At 40.5% G+C, this 20,311-nt stretch overlaps 1 protein-coding gene across 1 annotated transcript in view; it reads left to right on the forward strand.

Moving 5' to 3' along the window:
* The first annotated feature begins 7,056 nt into the window (after positions 1-7,056).
* erbb4.L (erb-b2 receptor tyrosine kinase 4 L homeolog) overlaps positions 7,057-20,311 on the forward strand; it is a 493,453-nt gene continuing 480,198 nt past the window's right edge. Inside the window, 1 exon segment of the mRNA NM_001095592.1 lies at positions 7,057-7,405. Coding sequence (NP_001089061.1) covers positions 7,264-7,405 — 142 coding nt within the window. The 5' untranslated portion in view covers positions 7,057-7,263.

The raw sequence follows: 20,311 nt of genomic DNA on the forward strand, positions 1-20,311 counted from the left end.
CAATGCCGAGATCAAGCTTGATGGTTTTACAGTATAATCAAAGATCAGAAAGGGGTATATAGTGCTCTTGATGTTTGTCACTAGAATAAACATCAACTGAAGCCTACTCATTTGATTTTAAAGCAAACCAAGGTAACTACACTACACTACTTTTCCTTTATTGTGGCTCATTAATATAGTGTATAGTTATCAGCCCAGTAGCGTTGTAACAGGTTTGGGTTACATGTTGGGGCTGCTGGCTCAGGTTTGCATACATGGTGGGTCCAGACGCTACAACAGCGGGACCTGCTAAGTCCTGCCTCTAGATGTTGCTAGAGTGTAACGGCCTTAGTCCATCAGAAGCAATGCACTGAAAAAATTGCACTGTAATACCATCTAGAGCAGTGATCCCCAACCAGTGGCTCGTGATGTTGCTTACCAGCCCCTTGTGTGTTGCTCCAAGTGGCCCAAAGTAGGTGCTTATTTTTGAATTCCTGGCTTAGAGGCAGCTTTTAGTTGCATAAAAACCAGGCATACTGCCAACCAAAGCCTCCTATAGGCTGCCAGTCCACATAGGGGCTAACAAATAGCCAATCACAGCCCATATTTGGCACCACCACAAAACTTTTCTTTTAATTGTGTTGCTTCCCAATTCTTTTGAATGCAGCTCGCAGGTAAAAAGGGTTGGGGACCCCTGATTTAGAGGCAGGACTTAGCACTAAAAAATGGTGTCTGGGTGTGGTGCGACAAAAGAGTGAAATCCTGATGACTTCATCTGTAATGTAACCTTACCTATAAATGCACAGGTTATTTGGATACTTATCTACATGTTTTAGGTGTATTTGCATATATATATGTGTCTTCACACATATCAATAACATACTTATCCTACTACCTCTTCATACTAATGTTGCCAAACATTTTTTTAAAAAATAATAAAAAATGTTTCACCCTTCTCAGTATAATAGGAGTACATACTTTTCTAATTACAACTGTATATTTTTATGTAATTTTTCTTAATGGACAGACTTTATAGAAATAGACATATATTATATCGCTGTACCCTTGTAATCTATGATTATAAAGAATTTTTGCAGTGATTTGGTTGCTAACTTGTGAAGTCTGATATCTTGTTCATATATTGAACAAAATTTCTCATCTTAGAGATGCCTTCCTTTTCCAGATGAAGCAGTCTTATAAATGACAGGCATTCCCTATTGTGCTTTCAATATACAGCCCTTTTGTAAATTACCGGTGACATAAATAACAGCATTGATTGATGGCTTATACTCTGAGCAGCAGTTTTCAAACTTCACTGTATACATGCATCAGTTGCAAGAAAACAGGCAAGTATTAACCCTAAATTATAAAATATCTCTGCCATTCCCTGTGAACTTATTTTGTACAATGTGACATATAAGGGGTCATTTATGATTACCCTGAGCAGAAGTGCAAGTGCACTAAGGGACCTCTTAGTGCTCTTCCAAGGAGAATTTTTGATTGTGGGAATTACTGCGCTGTGTACCAAATAAAAAATCCAGTGCAGTGTGTACAGAGGCCACCGGCCAGCCCTGTTCGTACTACCTGCAATAGTCTCATGTGCCTTCCACTAACATGCCTCATGAATATAGTGCAGTGCATAGGGTGAATAGGGTAACAGCAGCAAATGTATCATATTAGCACTAAATGCTATTGCAGTGCATGGCCCATTCGTGCTGATTGATGGGTCACTTAACTTAAGGATCATTGCATTTATCGGGTGCATGCCAGCAAGCAAGATTGACATCACTTACCTTGCTTATTTTAGGAAATCTAATAATCCCCAATCAGTTTATATGCTTAGTGCATTTTATTACATTTGTGAGAGCACATGTTTAAGCATTGTTTGACAGCCACAAAAAGAATAATCATCTGATCTGGGGTCTGCCAGTTCAACCAAAAGTATTAGCTGAGCACCCAGAAATAGAGATACCAGTCTGGGCAGGGTAGAAGTGGGCAGAGAATGCTATGGTGCAATATTGCAATATGACAGAGCTAAAACCATGTCCTTTTCAATTTGCTGATTTAATCTTCTGTGTCGGCTGAGATCAGTCACATGAAATAAGCACACACTGACGCAGGATGAAATTGAAACGCTGTGTATAACAAAGGCAAATGCAGCTGCTTTTCACCAACTGGCAACCGTTAACCCATACTCTGTCGTTTGGAAAATGTTAGGTTATGTTGAATAAAGAAGGCATTTTAGAGTGATGTTTGTGAAGAGCAATTGTCATTCATTGTCATTCATTGTCATTACCCAACAACTGTGCTTCAGAGAGGGCACATAACACAGGCAATGAAGTAAACACAAGTCTTGGTCAGGGCAAGGTTAGAAACTCTCTGCTGTAGAGATGCAGTTCTCTCATATTTGATTATAATACTAGTGAGGCATGTGGCTAGCCTTGACGTTGTTGAATGCACATAGTGAGACATACTCCACAGAGTGCAAGATATTTATTTCATCTCAAATCGATTGACCTATACTCTCTGTGGGGCAAATGCCAGGTTCTATGTCATTGGGTGCTCTCTAAGACTATATATTGCAGCTACAGTCTATACAGAAGATCAGCTTTCGAAGATGCAAATATTTAAATGGGGATTCTTTACTAAAGGTTTTTCCCAGTTCAAATGTAATGAAAACTGTCCCCAAGTGGGGATTTTGTTCCCAATGTTAAAATTAAAAAATATAGAACTTTTTCTTTGCATCATGAACATTTCCCCCATAGTGATTTTTTATATTTAGAGTTTTTTTACCCACTGTTAAATATGAAGATATTGTCTTAACTTGATGCTGAGTTTTTTTTAAATCAAAAACTGTTAAGGTGTTTACACCAGATTTTTTATTCAGTGCAGGGTGCAAAGCAAAGCCAGACCATGAACAAAAGCAGGTCTGTACTGAGAATCAAAAATAGGTCATGGCATTTCTGGTACACAGAGGCCTAAACAGCCCACACAGAGCCCCAAATAGCCCAATAAATAATGACTGTCTATGAAGAACCCACAGATTGCCAGTCCGGGCCTGGACAAAAGTGATCCCTGCATGATCTTTTGCACTTCTGTCTGAGGTCTTCGTATATGACCCCCTTTGGAGTTTGGTTTAAACAGATCAGATGGAATTCTTATAGAAGTAATAGTCTTTCTTCTAACTTCAGTGTTCCCTCAAGCTGCTTTTAACCAAGAACACTGACCAGCTCTTTACTCCAAAAACTCTGTGTGTCACTCAGGTGGTCATAGGGGTTCCCAGCTCACTACTTTAGTGCAAGGCTGCACAGCTCAGGATCCACTTCTTTCCAAGGCTTCCATAGATGACTAGGCAGGATAGCATGAATGTAATATACTCTAGCCATTTTATATCTCACATACCAGGCCCTGCTTAGAAAAAGATGGACAGTACTTGTATATGGGAAGACAATTCAGAAGGTAAGTTTGCAACCCAGGAGCAGGGAGCCCCCTTGCATATCAAATTGTTGCCTCAAAACACATATAAAGCAATTTTTCTCTTCTGCTGTTCGGTCATGCTGGTAGTGCAACTATGACTGGAGGTCAGCACTAACCTGTCCTCAATAAACTTGAAATAGTGTTGCTTTTTAAACTGTTAGCTGTACAGTATCAGAAATTATATTCTTTGTATTAAGCTGATTTGAATTTTAATTTATTCTTGCACTGCAACTCCCAGCATTCACTGCAGGCCAATGGGCTGGCCGTGGCCCTCCAAGAGATAATCATGGTCCCAGACTGATTAAGATTTCCTCTGACCTCTGTGGGTGACATTAAGATTTTAATAAAATCTGCCTTCCTCTGACTATTTTGTTCAGGAATGGGATCTGATATCTGGAAACCCGTTACTCAGAAAGCCCAAATTGCAAGAAGGCCATCTCCTATAGACTCCATTTAATCCAATAATTAAATGTTTAAAAATGATTTCCTTTTACTCTGTAATAATAAAACAGTACCTTGTACTTGATCCCAACTACGATATAATCCTTATTGGAGGCAAAACAATCCTATTTGGGTTAAATTATTGTTTAAAAGATTTTTTTTAGTAGACTTAAAGGAGAAGGAAACCCCCAGGGCGCTAAACCCCTCCCCCCCTCCCCTGTGCTGCCCCCCCTCCCTCCTCCCCCCTGGCCTACCTGTCCCCCTGGGCAAATGCCCCTAACTTTTTACTCACCCCTCTGCGCAGGTCCTGTCCACGGAGTACGCAGTCGCCATCTTCTCCCACGCGCGTCTTCTTCCTGCTCTGACCGGCGTTTTCTGGCGCATGCGCAGTAGGAACAGGTACCGGTACGGCTCTACTGCGCATGCGCCGAATGTCACGAAGTGAAATCGGAAAACTTCGTGACATTCGGCGCATGCGCAGTAGAGCCGTACCGGTACCTGTTCCTACTGCGCATGCGCCAGAAAACGCCGATCAGAGCAGGAAGAAGACGCGCGTGGGAGAAGATGGCGACTGCGTACTCCGTGGACAGGACCTGCGCAGAGGGGTGAGTAAAAAGTTAGGGGCATTTGCCCAGGGGGACAGGTAGGCCAGGGGGGAGGAGGGAGGGGGGGGCAGCACAGGGGAGGGGGGAGGGGTTTAGCGCCCTGGGGGTTTCCTTCTCCTTTAAGATATGAAGATCCAAATTACAAAAATACCCCTTATCCAGAAAACACCATATCCCAAATATTCTGGTCCTATGCCTGTATATAAAATAAATAGAAACAAAAGCTGGCTCTCGCACACCCAGTGTAAGATGCGATGTCTGGTGCTCAATGGTAGAGGTTCGGCCACCTCACAATTGAATCAATTAAGAAAATATCCACGGCACACAGGCTGCTGCAAGCAAGGAACCCCTTGCACGCTTAATGCGGAAGTGAGCAACGTTTCGGGGTCACGCCCCTTTGTCAGGTTTGACAAAGGGACGTGACCCCGAAACGTTGCTCACTTCCGCATTAAACGTGCAAGGGGTTCCTTGCTTGCAGCAGCCTGTGTGCCGTGGATATTTTCTTAATTTATAAAATAAATAGCCCACTATATGGAAACCGTGGGACAGTACTGCATGATATGAATATCATTTCTATACATGAGGGGAGTTTAGGGAGTGTGACACATGTAACTGGATGAAGCTTATTACTTGGAACAGTGATGCACAGCCTGTAGGTCGAGGACCTATTTGCTGTGACAACCAATCCTAATGGTGTAACTACAGTGGGGGCAGGGATCCTCCCCCCCCCCATTGGGCCTGCTGCAGACACTGCACACACAACATAGAAATATGACTGTATGACACGGTGTGCATTTTGAGAACCAGGGTGTAGTTTATGCACCCAGGTCTGTGATCCCATATTTATACCACTGGCCAAACCTGCAGTGGCGGGCGAACCTTGGAAAAAGTCATTTTTAATTAATGCCTAAATATTCCAATTTGTGTCAAAATCATGTGTAATGCTGCCAGGGTTACAGGCTAGTATTTTGCCAGCTCTACCAGAAATAATGATAAGTACTGTACTCAATCCCAATAAAAGATTATGTGAGAAGACGTGTTTCACTGCCATGAGCATGTGTCAAGCTGTTCCAAAGAACATGGCAAGCCTCACCGCTTAAATGTTCCTACAAGTGCTACCATCTACTGAGAGTAGAGGGTCCTAGAGTATTTTGCAGCAAGGGTGCCCGCCTGGCAGATGAAAACGATGCTTGATGCCACTGCTATTATTAATAAGCCATTAAAATAATTTCAATAGTTATTTCATAATATCAACCCTATCTAGCATCAGTTTTTTGTGCACTTTTCTTGCATAGTTCTTTATATTAAAGGAAAAGTAACATTAAAGGGGAACTCTGGCTTCCAAACCAAAATTTGATAAGACCCACATAACACAGAAATCCCTATATATCCATCACAGTTACCTGTTTCTTTAAAAAGTATGAATAAATGCCATTTTCTATGCTGAAATCCAGCTGGCTAACAGTTCTTCTCTTTCTGCATCATTTGAAATCCTGGCAGGGAAGGAGGGACTAAACACTGATGTTACACATTGTAACAACTACTCCACAGCTTACAGACAGCATGCAGGAACTACATAACCCACAATGCATTGTCCTTACAGGGAATTGTGGGGTTGGGAGGATGGCTGTTGATACAAAGTACAGTAGTCAGCCAGCTCAGTAAAGTAGTCAGAGAGATCAGCAGAAGAGCAGGGGGCTAGGCTTAGGGAACCATCAGAAACCATTAAAAACCATGAAAAGTCTAGGTATTTTTTAATTGATGTATACTGCAAAGTTGCTTGAAATTATGTTTACTTTTCAAAAAGCTGAAGTTATGTTTTTGTGGAGTTCCCCATTAAAATTGTTTTAAAGTAATGAAAATATAATGTATTTGTGCCCAACACTGGTAAGACTTGTGAATTTGCTTCAGAAACACTGCTATTGTGTATATAAACAAGCTGCTGCCTGTGTAGCACTGAGGGGGGCCATTCAAGCACAGGATACATAGTAGATAACAGTTCTGTAGAATCCCATTGTATTCTATAGAATTGACGTGTTCTCTGTTTAACCTGCGTCTTTTCTCTTTTTTTCAGCTTTGAAATAGCTACACAGCTTGTTGATACGAGCTATAGTAGTTTTGATGAAGCAAACGCCTGTCCCAGAGGGGGTACTTTTTCCCCCAAAAAAGTTTAATAAAGCACAAGGACCTAGGTAATTCTGCACAGAAGGTAAGTAGCCCCTTTAAATGATGGTTTCCTTCCCACCCAGCGACCCCTTTCACCCGTCGCCCTGTGCCAAGGGCCCAGTTGCCCAGCACGCGCCGGAGCCGACCACCAAGTCCAACTTCCCCCTCCTTCCCTTGACATGTGCTGTCCTTACTGAGACCAGCGGCAGCGACAGGTGCACAGCGGATTTCAAGTTCAGTCGGAGCGCCTCAACCAATCATTTGCTCAGGCCGAGAGAGTGGGCGGTGCCAGTGGCGGGGACGGGCGTGGCTAATATGGCAGCTCTTCGCTGTGCGTCTAGCTTTCCATAAGATTGTATGGAGCCAGGCGGCTTGCACTGTGCAGCGCTGATATTCTCAGGAACCGACTGGAGCAGCGCGAACCCCTGGACTTATCTGTGTAAAGTGAGAGCAGGGAGAGCGCCATTGGCAGAGGAAATAAACTGGGCAAGGAGGGCAGTGCTGGAGATAACTTTCCTTTCACTCTGTGGGGGTGACCCCAGGCAGGCGCCTGTCTTTTGCCCCCAGGAGATCCAGAGTTTTTGGAGGGAATGAGATGCCAGTGGGACATGTGAGTTTGGAGAGGATTTTCGTTTTCATCAGCACGAGGATGTGTCCAGCTGGGAGACTTGTGTGCCCGGGATGGCTGAGTGTTCTGTGGGCACTGGGCACCCTACAAGCAGCTTGTGGCCAGTCAGGTAAGTGCCATGGGACAGAACAAGCTCTTACACAGGACAAGTGTTGACTTTGCTATAGTGGAATCATAAATAATACTGACTGATACAAAATCAAAGTGTTTCACACTATCAAACATCATCAGTGATACATTCATCACTTTCTTAGCCAACTCTTCCAAACCTGGCTCTATGCCCACTCAATACATCTCAATACAAGCCCCTACCTAGTGCAACCTGTCTGATCACTGGCAACTCACCCCAACCAACTCTCACCCCTTTAACCTGTGCCAATTGACCCTGCTTTTGCCTGCAATTCCCCCTCCTAATTAAGTCGCCCTAGGAGCCCTATCAGCCCCTCATTCCCCCTCCACTATTTTCTTCATGGACTTCCCTTATATTTTATCTGTGTGTCTCTGAAACCCCTTGCAATGTTCATATGGAACTCCTTATACCTTGTTTTTATTTGACTGATTCTAATTCTTCTGTAGACTGTGGCAGTCTACGAGGGGTAATATATTCCATTAATTCTAATGTGGCACTTTTGGTCTTCGTACGTGCAGCTACGCCATTCAACTCTGTGCAGCGCAAGTCCCTGAGTCTGGACCTCAAGGGGTTGAGATAATAAGCACTTGACTCTGTACACCTTTGTTAATTCTATTTGGAATGCACTTTTATTTTCCCATTTTGCATTATGCACTATAATTAACCTTTTCACCAATGCCATTGTGTCTGTGTACCACATACAGCTCTCACCTGACCCTGTGAGGAACTCATACAGTGCCCTACATTGTTGCCAGCTCCCACAGACACCGTATATACAAAGCTTGCTATTGTGACTGCCCAAAAAAATCTCAGTTTGTATTTTCTATTGAGGACCACAAATTTGGGGGTACAAACTGGGGATCTGCTTGTATCACTACAACTTTCAGATGTTTACATTTTGAGATTTGTAGTTCAGCAATAGTTGGACCCTTGTAGTTTAACCTCAGACTCTGATAACTGTCTGCCTTCTAGTCTATATTGCATATACTATATATTAGTCTAGACTATACAGAAATTGAATAAGTAAGTCCATGATCTCCAAATAGATCAGAGTATTTAGGGGGGTGCCTGAACGATAAACATCTTTTGGTACCCTACTTGTGTTGGCAGTGCTGGGGTTTGGCATGAAACCCACAACATCTCAGTCTGCCTGGTTGCAGTGAATGGGCAGCCTGAGCCAGTGCAGCACTTTGTATAAATCTCACACCGTTATAAAAGGACTGCATTGTCATGAAACTATTTGCTTAACCCCTCGCATGGTAGTAGATGAAAGCAACACATGCCAGCGTGTGGACGTAGTGCTGGAAGCTCACAGTTGGGGGTGTAGAGACATAAATGATAGGGGTTGGTGGTCCTGGGGTTAATTAATGCTTAATTCCCACTGCACAGTGTGCCTATGTCCTATAAATGCAGGTGGGCAGCTCTGTTTATCGGAGAGTGATGACAGACTGCTCTGTATTACAGACTGCTATTCATCTCCCTTCCTCGTCTCTTTGTCTGCATATCATTTTCTCCACTTCTGGTCATGCCTGTTTGACTGGCTCGCAAGACTTCTCACTTGTGTGCTGGAATGGTTTCGCAGGCAGCAGGTGCAGCAGCATGCAGGGGGCTGATTTCTTTCAGTCTCTTGTCTATTCTGCATTTCAGCATTTGTAGGTAGAAATAACCAGGTAATTACAAGTCTTTAACTGCTAGATCAACATACTGTTATATCATCTCTCCAAGTGTGCAGAAGGCATGACTTTGCCTTACTTTTGTACACACGCGCACACACGCACACACTTATTTGTTCCTCCTATGTGAAAGCTGTAGGCTTTGTCAATAAAAATAACTATATTGACACCGTGAGGGTTGTTCCATTGTAAGGTTGCTGTCAATCCAGTTGTAAGGGTGAAGTCGCATTGTGCGCCTTTGCACGCTTGTGCTGTAAAAGAACTAAAGCATGGTGGAGGGGGGGGGGTAATTTTGTTTAGTTTTGCCTCCTGTGACCTTCTGCAGCCTGGTAACACTCCTGTGCTGGCTAGAAACCCACAAGCAACTGCCACTGGCCTCTTGCCCTGTAACCTCCTCTGTTTATTTACAATAGAGCTGGCCTGATATCTTACACTAGTTTATGTTCATTTAATGAGATATGTAGTGTGTACACACGTCTTACACATTACTGTGTACTTGGAGAGCTGTTAATCCTCAAATCACTGCATAGCAAATATGCTACCTTGAGCCTGAACCTGCAGGTGCTATTTTGCCCAAGTGCTCGGGGGCTACTTTTTAATTTTTTAAAAATAATCTTTCCCATTTTCCCAAACACAATGACAAATTAAAAATCACTTTTTTAAGTCTGATTTCTTGAATTAGATTTTTGAACCCCCCAGTCCTATACTTTAGCATTTTGTTCTTTTATTAGAGCCATTTGGTGTCATAAGGGTTATCTGTCTGGTCCTTGTGCAACATTTCTCATCTTCACTCATGACCTTGCATTTCCGTCTTCATTGGTGACCTTAAGTGTTCCTTTCAAGCCCTTTCCTTTTGTTCAGACCTCAATCAAAATGAATTTCTGGTCTGCCCTATTTCATATCCATGTTATTCTGGAGTTTGGAGTCAGTAGGGCAGTTTATTTAACATCATCTGTTACCCCCAGTGTTCTTGGGATCTATAGGCTAGATTAATTATCTCGTTTTTCACTCTGCACATATCCATAGTTACTTGAGGTGGGTTTTGATAACATCAACAACTCCTAGACATTTTTCTACTTAAAAATGATAATAATTCTTGGAATTGTTGGAAGCCAATCCATCTAGTGAACGAGTGCAGCTATTCGGAAAGGCAGCTGGCAGGACTAAAATATAGCATACAGTATGTGTGCATTTACTTAAACCCACCAATCACCCTTTATTTGTGCGTGTGATTAAACACTGGCACAGCTTGCGTTACTAAAGATAAGCCTTCTGGGAGGAATATAAGGGAATTATTATTGGGGGCTCTCCCTGTCTGTAACCCTTAATGTGTCAGAGTCCAGAGTCCTACTTGTGTGCTGAATCAATGTTATTATGCCAGTAAACAAAATATATTTCTGTTGACTCACAGACAGTTGAATCCTGACCTCTCTGCTAGGCCGCTTGGAATTTCTAAGATTTGTCCTGGAGAATTATTTCATGGCAATTGCAGGACATTAGGAAATCCTGCATTTGCTGCCACTGTTTGGTGTCTCTCTGCCGCAGCATATTGCTAAAGAGCGTCCAGATCAGTTAAGACAGGCCCTGCTAGCACTGAGCTTTATTTCTACATACCGATGCTTAATCATTCATATTGTGCTCAATTTTCCTTTTTATAACATATTTCTAGAAACATCAATAATCTCACAAAGCAGATCATTAATACAATATCTCTGTACAGGTATGAGACCTGTTATTTAGAATGCTCGGGACCTGGGGTTTTCCGGATAATGGATCTTTCCATAATTTGGATCTTCATACCTTAATTCCACTAGAAAATCATGTAAACATTAAATAAACCCAATAGGCTCGTTTTGCTTCCAATTTTAATTATATCTTAGTTGGGATCAAGGACAAGGTACTGTTTTATTATTACAGTGAAAAAAGAAATCATTTTTAAATATTTGGATTAAATGGAGTCTATGGGCCTTTCTGTAATTTGGAGCTTTCTGGAAAGCGGGTTTCCAGATAACAGATCCCATACGTGTACTATGTCTTTTACACCTGTACCATGCTGCATATACACGTGGAGCTATATGAATAAAGCTATACATTAACACATACATTCATAAATTTAGTATTATGCCTGATACATCTTTATTCACCTCAGGTAAATTATTAACTCTTTATGATGTGTTGAACACAATCTATTTCACTTTGTGTATAATGATTAACATGTGTCAAAGAAGAGATCATAATACAGTATCACACCTAAGCACATATCTTGTAATACTTTCTACTTAATCACTTTCACTTGGGCAAACCTGAGACACATAAATATACAAATATATTAACAATAAGTCAATTCTGATACATTGTGATTGATTCAGGCAGTTCAACAGTTAACACAGCAACATTATACAAATACTGCTTTATTGTACTTTTATCGCTGTATACACAGATTTAGCTGTTGTGGTTTCAGAGCAAATACAAATGTATATGTTATTTTCCGCATGCTTGCTGTTTCCCCCTCCCCATTTTTTTTTTTTTTTGCAATTTTATATACTGTGTGTAAAACAACTGTGTTTATTTGCTGTGTCTATCAGTGTTTATGGTGTATTGCCGTATTACCAGTTAAGCGAAAAATTTATTTAGTTTCTTTTCTCTGGCATAAAACCCCAAACAAACTGGAAAAATTGCTGCTAAAAATACACGTGCTTTTATGTTGATTCATTATTAGGCAGCCGGAGATTACACAGCTAGATAATAATACACTTTTGTCATCACACGAGCCAGACTTTTGGACTTGCAACTCTACAGGCCCTTTGTTTAAAAGAACAAAAAATATGAAAATGTTAGAATTTTAATAATAAAATGTGCAAATAAAATTTGAAATGTGAAAGTCAATTTTTTTAAATGAGAAAAAATTGGGGCAAAAACTAAAATCGGAATCCTTTCTGATTTCACGAACAAAAGCGACGATTGAAGTCGCACAAACTGTCAGCTTGAAGTAGACAGATTTTATAAGGGTCAGTAATCATAGTTAATCATGGTTTGGGTGGGTAACCCTGCAGTGCTCTCAGACGCACCACAGGCCGGTTAGCAGGCTGCTGTAAAGAGTTTGTTTTGGTCCAAATGAGAAATTAAGTGCAGATAAGTAAACCATGCTGCCAGAGGGTGACAAGATGTTGAGTGAATTGCTTTTAGATGAAACAAATTAAGGAATGAGGAAAGACAATCTGCTTCTTGCATTAATAGACACGCTCCATGTTCTGGGGAAATGACATATTGTTTGAGATGCTAATTTTATTAAGAAAGAGGGCCGAATTCACCTTATATCTCCGTGTGTACAGAGGGGAGATGAAAATAAACTCTGAAGATTTCTACAAACTATTGCTTTTTATTGGGAACAGCAGTGGGGCGTAAAAGAAGGAACAGTTTGGAAATCATTAACCTTGTTACCACCAGAGGGGTCTGCAGAGTAATATGGTACAGGGCCCATTCAATGAAAATAAGCATTTTAATCATCTCAAGGTTTATTTAGTCAAATCTCCTGTGCCGCACTTTTTAATAATGGACAATAGCTGCATTTTTTCTTTTGAATGTATAAATATATGTATTTGTTTTCTTGGTTACCATTGAAAGCTGAAAATGCTTTTTTCATATGTTGAATTAAAGAGAAAAGAAAAATGCCCTTGCTCCCTTTTGCTGAGCATCACCGCATCTCAGCTCAGTTTTTGCAGATTTTGTTACTAGATGTAATTTTAGCCAATTTATCGCTTTGAAATGTAAAGTTAGATTTGTGTTTTTTTAAGTGTTTTTTTTCTGAAAAATCAGTACCCAGATGTGCTGTTTTCTGCTTTTGCTTTATACAGATGTCATGACATTTTTTAGGAATTTAGCCTGGCAGGAAATAATAGGACTGAAATTTTAAGTGCAAACATGATGCAGCTTTGAAGAGACATTTTGCAGGGAAAATAACTACTGTCCAGGTCTGGACTGAGCTTACAAATAGGTTATGGCATTTCAAGTATACAGAGGCCCAAACAGCCCCCCACAGTCCTAATATATTGTATCTGTCTATGGTTTTTTACATCAGACCCTCTGCATTTGCCACAACGTACAGATTGCCAGTCTGGGCCTGCTACCATATACAAACATTTTTTATCATGGAAATCTATGTGATATTATTCAGGGCAGAGCCTTCTAAACTTGTGGACTTCCTCAGCCCCCCACAAGAGTGCATGGTTTTAGGGTAAAAAAATTTCAGATCCATCAGTTCCAGTCTGTTAAAATGACAGGTGGTTTAGAAGGAACCCTGTTGTTCTGATAACTGGTGCACGTCTCCTTAAGGAGGAAAGCAGGGAAGAATCATCAAGCTTTCTCTTTTGTCGCTGTTCTGTAACAACCTATATAGAAAATTGCAACTGTAGCTGGCGTGTCTGTAAGGTGTATCTCTGTTAATGTGTGTATGTGCAGAACACATAAACTGTTATTAGAGAGTCCAGGGGGAAGCTGGTTTGATTAGATGAAAACCAGTGAAATTGTGTGCAATTGAGGAATTTTAAATGGGCAACATTTTTGTTTGTTTATCTAATCACAGTTCATAGTTAGGCCACACATGCCCCCCAAGGATAGGAAATCTAGGAAAAAACGTCCAACACGAAGGATCTTTTATCTTAAGATATATGTCATTGGTTATTCTTGTGTGATGGACCCCCTACAGACACCTCTTTGGTTGAGTTTCCCCTGGATTGAATTTGAGACCCTCAGGGTTAAATAAATTATACATGAATTACATCTGGTCTCTGTTTGAAGAACATGAAATAAACACGCAGTTGATCGGTCTCCACTGAATGCATGAAAGTGAAAGTTAAAGAGTCATTTTCAGTTCTTGACTAAGGCTCGCAAGGAAGAAATTGGAGGTCAGCCTCTAACAGTGCAGGTGCAGCCATATTATGATCTGTAACAAATGGAAACAAAACAAAATACTGCATTTTGACACTGAGCAAAATAAAATTTGTATAAATGAAAATTCATTGTCAGTCATTTTATGTGCTCAGTAACCCCCTCTATATAAAAATATTTTCCACCTGGCAGTGTAGATACTAAAATAAGGCAATATGGCACAGGAATAGATAGAAAGAACAAATCCATGGCACAGACTTTCAGGATGCCCCCCTCTCTGCATTCCAAAGCACCACGGTCACTTTATTATCAAAGAGTAGCATGTTGCCCCACACATTTGCAAGCACAGCATGCTTAGACCAGGGTGGCGTCCCATGTTCAGCCCCCTCTTTTTATTCAGGACAGATTCCTACTCTCTGGAGCTCCCCTTTGTGTAGGCTTTCATTTCCCTCTCTCATTCTTCCCCCCTCCTTTTTCTGCCAGGGTCAAATTTTCTAAATCAAAAATGTTCTTAATAGAATGCATCTGCCAAAGGAGGAGGGTCTTTTCTTCCATCATAGTGGCTAATAATGGGCTGCCTTCTTCAGACAAGCTTTTAATTATGTATTTGACAGGTAATTTTTTTGAGGGAGGAAGGTAAAGACCCTATACGCCTTAATTATGTGCTGTGTGCCTTACACAGTTGTTCATTGACTATGCATGTTTATTAATGTTACATTGTCTCAGTATAATGTGTTTAATGGAAGTGTGGATCTCTGCAGTAAGAAAAGCAGAGACCAATTATTTTAGTGCATAAACTGTATCTACCTATGAAGAAACATGATCCCTAAAGATATTTCAGTATTCAGCAGTGGATCATGGCTTGGGAAGACCAGCATTTAATACCTCAATAGTCTGTTGGGTCTAGAAACAGTCACAACAGGGCAGGGACACAAAACCTCCAGTTGAAGATTTGATTGTGCCACTTTCTGATACAACTGGATCAGTCTGTCATGCTCTATAGAGATAAATCAGGATCCAACCTGGACCAAAGCTGTAGCACAAGACAATTAAACTGTATTATAAACTAAATAGATGCATCCAGCTGATTCCCATAAATGTAGCAGCCACACCTGTGATCCCATTGATATGTTCCAGAAGAATGAAGCAGAGGATTCATGACTTCATATGGAATAGCTATAGCAAGTCAGGTATATGGTTAGATTAGTTTTGCCACTTGTAATGCCTTCTTTCACCTGTTGCCTTATATAGCTTCTTTTCCATAGCCTGAATCAGAACTGAGCCAAAAAGCTGGAGGATTGTGCTGCACACATACCTATACTGTAAGGATGTCTCTCTTGAAGCATTACATTTGTTCTTTTTTTAATCATTTGCTGCTGCTGATAAGCTTTTGATTTTATTCATACTGGTTGTGGCCCTTATGTTGGTTAATCAGCAGGTGAAGCCTTCCCCTTTAAAAGAATAATTGTTTATGCTTCTCCCAGCATCTCCTAGAGAAGGCTAATGGGTTATGCTGGGAATTGTAGTTCACAAACTCAGCATTGCTGGTCTGAAATGGAATGTATGTTTCTACTGTATTTCCTGATTTGCAACGCAGCTACTAGGATGAATTGTATGAATTCTTCTTATGAAATGAATAATTATGGCTGATTCCCTGAAATGTTTTTTCCCCTTGTTCTGACTGGTCTAATTTGATCTGTATCGAGCTGACCTTTTGATGGGTGTCAGTCTGTTCTAGTTTGAACAATTTATTTTCTCAGTGGAGGCTACCCTCACTTTCCATTAACTGCAGTCTGCCCAGCCACTCTGGTCACTATCTGTGCTGAGACCAAAATGTCATTTGTTAATTCATGTTACTCAACAGTTAATATTTCCATCCCAGAAAGTTCAGAGAAAGTCTAAATGACAGTCCGTGGGTTGTGTATGGATGCCAGCACATGCCCTGGATTAGGACAATTTGGGGCCTGGGTGGTACACAAGATCTGTAACACTAAGCAGCCAGCCATTCACTTCTGGGCAACTTGTGGCTCAGAAGTACTCCATTATAGGATAATAAATGAAACCCCTGTCCTATCACAGTTCTAGAATTAGGTCAGGGACCCCCATAGCCCTAACAAGATTGCAGATATACGAGTATATTGGGGTATGAGCCATATTCTTAAGGATTTCCAGAAACCAAATTATTCCTCAAATCTCGCCATAACTGACTATGAAGATGGCCTTTCAAGATTATCTAGGAGAGAAAATTCTCTGCCAGGTGCCCCACAGTTAGGGCAACAGTGGTCTAGAGGTATTGGGGAGAACCCTCTCTGTATATGCTGCAAATTAAATCACATTGAGAAAGAGCATGACACAGGGCATAGGATGTCAACCTGATCATCTCGGGGCATTTGTTTGCTTGAAGACCAACCCAGAAGATTGGACTACAGGGCCAGGTAAGAACCTTTGCTACCAGTCCAGTCAGTTGAATTATATGTGCCAATGGTAAGTGCATGAAGCAGATTTCTGGCATAAGTGATGCCATTTAATCATAGAGGGTGTTACTGCTGGGGTAAAAATAGAACTTGAACCATAACCCACCTGTTTACAACCCACAGTGTAGTGTAATATTTCTTCTGATATCCATAGCTGCAAAAGGGTGCAATGGCCTTGATATGGGAGCAGCTGTGATGTAGCAAATAAAAGACTCTTTAATAAAATGTCCCCAGCCCAGAATATGGAGTCATGTGAAGGACACTGGCATCGTTTTTGCAATTGTGTCTTATTATTGGAGTATGCAGGAGTATTTGCCTTTTGTATCTATTTTTAAATCATCTTCCTACAATGGTCTACTGCCATTTGTGTTCACTTGACATGTATCACTGGAAAATAAACTAGTGCTTATTACGTTAATGAGAAAATATCTCTCATTTCCAGTGATATTTACTTCCAAAACGTGTAGGCATGTTTTTACATAAGGTCACTAAGGCATTCCCAGGGCCCAGGGGCAATGTTATTTGCTAAACTGAGGAGCCTACTTCAGGTTTTCAAGCACATGTTAAGAGAACACTTCAAACCCATTTCCTGCATTAAACAGTGCTTAAAGGGGAGATACCGTATACCTATTTATCTGACATTTATTTTGCAGTAAACAAATTATGGTTGTACCCTTATTGTGTACACTAAACATGCCTTATTTGCATTTGTATCAGTATTTGGAAGCTACCATACTACTTGCCTTGACAGAGAGATTCTCTATTTTATATTGATTTTCAAACAGATATTTGCATTCCTAGAGTAACTCTAGTACATATTTGATATAAAACCTACCATCCTATCCCTGTCTTTATAGTTCTTTATGAACCCTGAAATCCTCTGTTTCAAAGCCCCCCGTCCACTCTCTTCCTTTGTTGAGCTACACCTTCTTCCGTGGTTGACTGAGTGGGTAAATGTCAGTTCCTGAGATGTATTTCAGAAGAAGTATAAAATGCATTGATCCAGAACAGGCTCCCAAGGCCAATCTTTCTTTAGCAGGTCCCTGCATTTCCCTAAGGTGTGACGCTATGTCCATGGCAGTTGACAGAATTTTTTTAATACACTTGGAAGGGTTTTTGGATCTATTGTGTCAGGAAAGAGATATTGAATGGGCTTCAAGATTGCGCATTGTGATGGAATACGAAGGCTATTATGCAGGTGTGCGCTGCAGTTTTGTGTCCCTTGATAGTACTGAAGGATTCCATCATTAAATGCATAGTGGCTTATGATTTCTTCTTTTTGCAAAGTGCTTGGAGATGGAAACATATTGTGTATTATGTCTGCACAGATGTTTTCCTCAGCTCTGTAACATGCAAAACTCAGGCAAATTATTATATTGTGCTGCAGAAGCAGCTTGGCTTGTAGGCTGCCATTATCACAAGCTGCGGTCTGCAGTTTAGTTCTCGGTATCTCTATACAGAAAGGTCAAGCTTGTCATTGGTTATAATGAGAGCAAAGCTGCTAATTACACAACCCAGTTTAGAGAGCAGGTACATTTTTGAAAACGTGATGAATATGTAAGGATGATGAGCCATTTCTCTACTTGACACTTTCTGTTTATTTCAGCAACTGATAGTACCAGTTCCGGTGCTTTTCAGCCGTAAGCCTTTTAGGTTAATAGGAGGCAGCAAGGGTGTTTTAGCTGCATCTCCAATGGCTGAAATAGACCTGTGGAGAAGCTCCACCTTACACCAACATGTAATGGTTTGATAGGTCAAAAAGTAGGAGTAACAATGTTCCTGACAATTTATCGCCATCTTTCTTAATTTGACACAATTAATGGAAGCAAAATGGGTTAATAATAAAAACAACTTACAACAACTTAATTGGCAATTATGAGTGGCACAAGGAAAGCCAATTTAACGCCAACATGTACAAAAATCGTGCCTGTGTTAAACTGGAGTGAGGCTTTTGTGAAGTTTAGTGCCATTAATCTTCTTTACTTTAATTTTTACTTTACTCCACAAATTAGATAATCTCCCTGTTTTTTTCATAAATAACCATGCCAGATGAAGGTGTTAATAGCTTCAACAAAAAGAATTGAACAACTGACAGGACTATCCTTGTGGTTACTGATAAATAACATTACAAAAGCACAATATTGACTAATATAGGCAGGTTCTGTTCTATGCCACCCAGGATACTAAAAGTGCTATGATACTTCCATTGACACATATTGAAGAATGCCACCGGATTTTTAATTAGGTTTTGAAGTTCCACTACTGTTGTCATTACATACATCTTGCCATGTGCAAGTATAGAGATAAAGTGTACAAGTTAAAGCACTCAGAGAATACTTATCTATAAACCACTACCTAAACAAACTCGGCTGTTGAAGCTCAACGATGGTGAGAAGAGCTAGGAGGATGCTGGAGATCAGTTGGCTCCTTGGATCTGTTTTTGCACCCCTTCCTGCAGCTGGCTTTTATAAATAAAGGAACAGAAGATATGGGAACCTATGCTGGCTCCCCAAAGTATGTTTAGAGCCTTGTTACAGTTTATTATACAAAGGCGCTCATCATAATACTTGCTAAAATATTTGTAAAATGTATTAGTAGAACAATGTATACAATGTTTCTATGTATATTTATATTTAGATATTTGCAATGTGGTTTTCTGAAGACTATTCCTCTCAGTGGCCACAGGGGCTAAGTTGCACTGTGCCTTATCTCTAAGCAACCAGTGAGATCTTTCATTTTGTTAAATATTTAGAAAATATCCTAATATATATGAATGGCGCTAAATGGCATTTCTTCTTTAAATCATTTTACCCAGTTATAGATTGACGTGCCCTTTTAAAATCGTAATTTAGTTTATTCAAAAACCTTCACTGAGAATTTGAATTTGTTACTGGATGTCAGAGGATCCCTCCGTGTCCTGAGTCACGTTACATACACATTCTGATCAGGTATCATTTCAAGCCAGTTAATGTATCTCTGAAAAATATATGTTGTAACAGCAGAATGGATATTTAATTTAAACAGCTGCGGGTAGCTTGCTTCTAACCTGTCCTGATGGAAAAGACTCAACAGAGAGTTCACTCCATAGTGCCTGAATACACGGTTATCCTCTTGGCCCCAGTACTGCAGGTGTTAAGGTGCACTGTGTTTCCATTACAGAAATTTGTGAAGTGTATGTCCTGTAACAGGAGGCTGACATATATTATGGTTCTTGCGCAAACTGTTTTGATTGCTGCCTAAATTAGCATGCTGTGAGCAGAGGAGGCTAATACACACAGAAAGGCACGCATCTAATTTTATAGCGCAGACTCAGAGCTGGAAACCTGCTATTTCATGGCCTAACTCCGTGCTGATTCAGCACCTCGCCTCCTTGTTTACAAATGAAAAAAGTTTGATTTGTATCAAATGTGGCGTTAGATTCTGCATAGAAATCTGCTAATTGGGTGATAAAGCAATATGCACATGTTATAGGTTTGCACCCATTTTAAAGGGGATACATTCGCTAAGTGTAACTGAATGTACTTTTAGTCAGAGCAAGTTTGGCATATCCATTTTATTAAAATATGTCTGTTAATATCATCAAAGTGTAACCAGAGTGCCCCATATACTGTACTTCAGACCAACCAGACTGCAAAAACTTAAATTAGTAAAACAGTAATTTTCTCCTTCTCCAACCCCTGCTCCTGCTCACCATGGCCTTGCCATGCCCCATCTCCATGCCTCTGCTTCCCCTTGGAACTATGGGCCCAGATCTGCCATGGTTTATAATTAGTCACACGAGTTATATCTATGAATATATATATATATATATAACAAGAGAAAGTTGTGCTCACCACTAATTTTTAAAACCA

Source organism: Xenopus laevis, chromosome 9_10L (genome assembly GCF_017654675.1).
Source record: "Xenopus laevis strain J_2021 chromosome 9_10L, Xenopus_laevis_v10.1, whole genome shotgun sequence".
In the NCBI taxonomy this organism is placed as follows: domain Eukaryota; kingdom Metazoa; phylum Chordata; class Amphibia; order Anura; family Pipidae; genus Xenopus; species Xenopus laevis.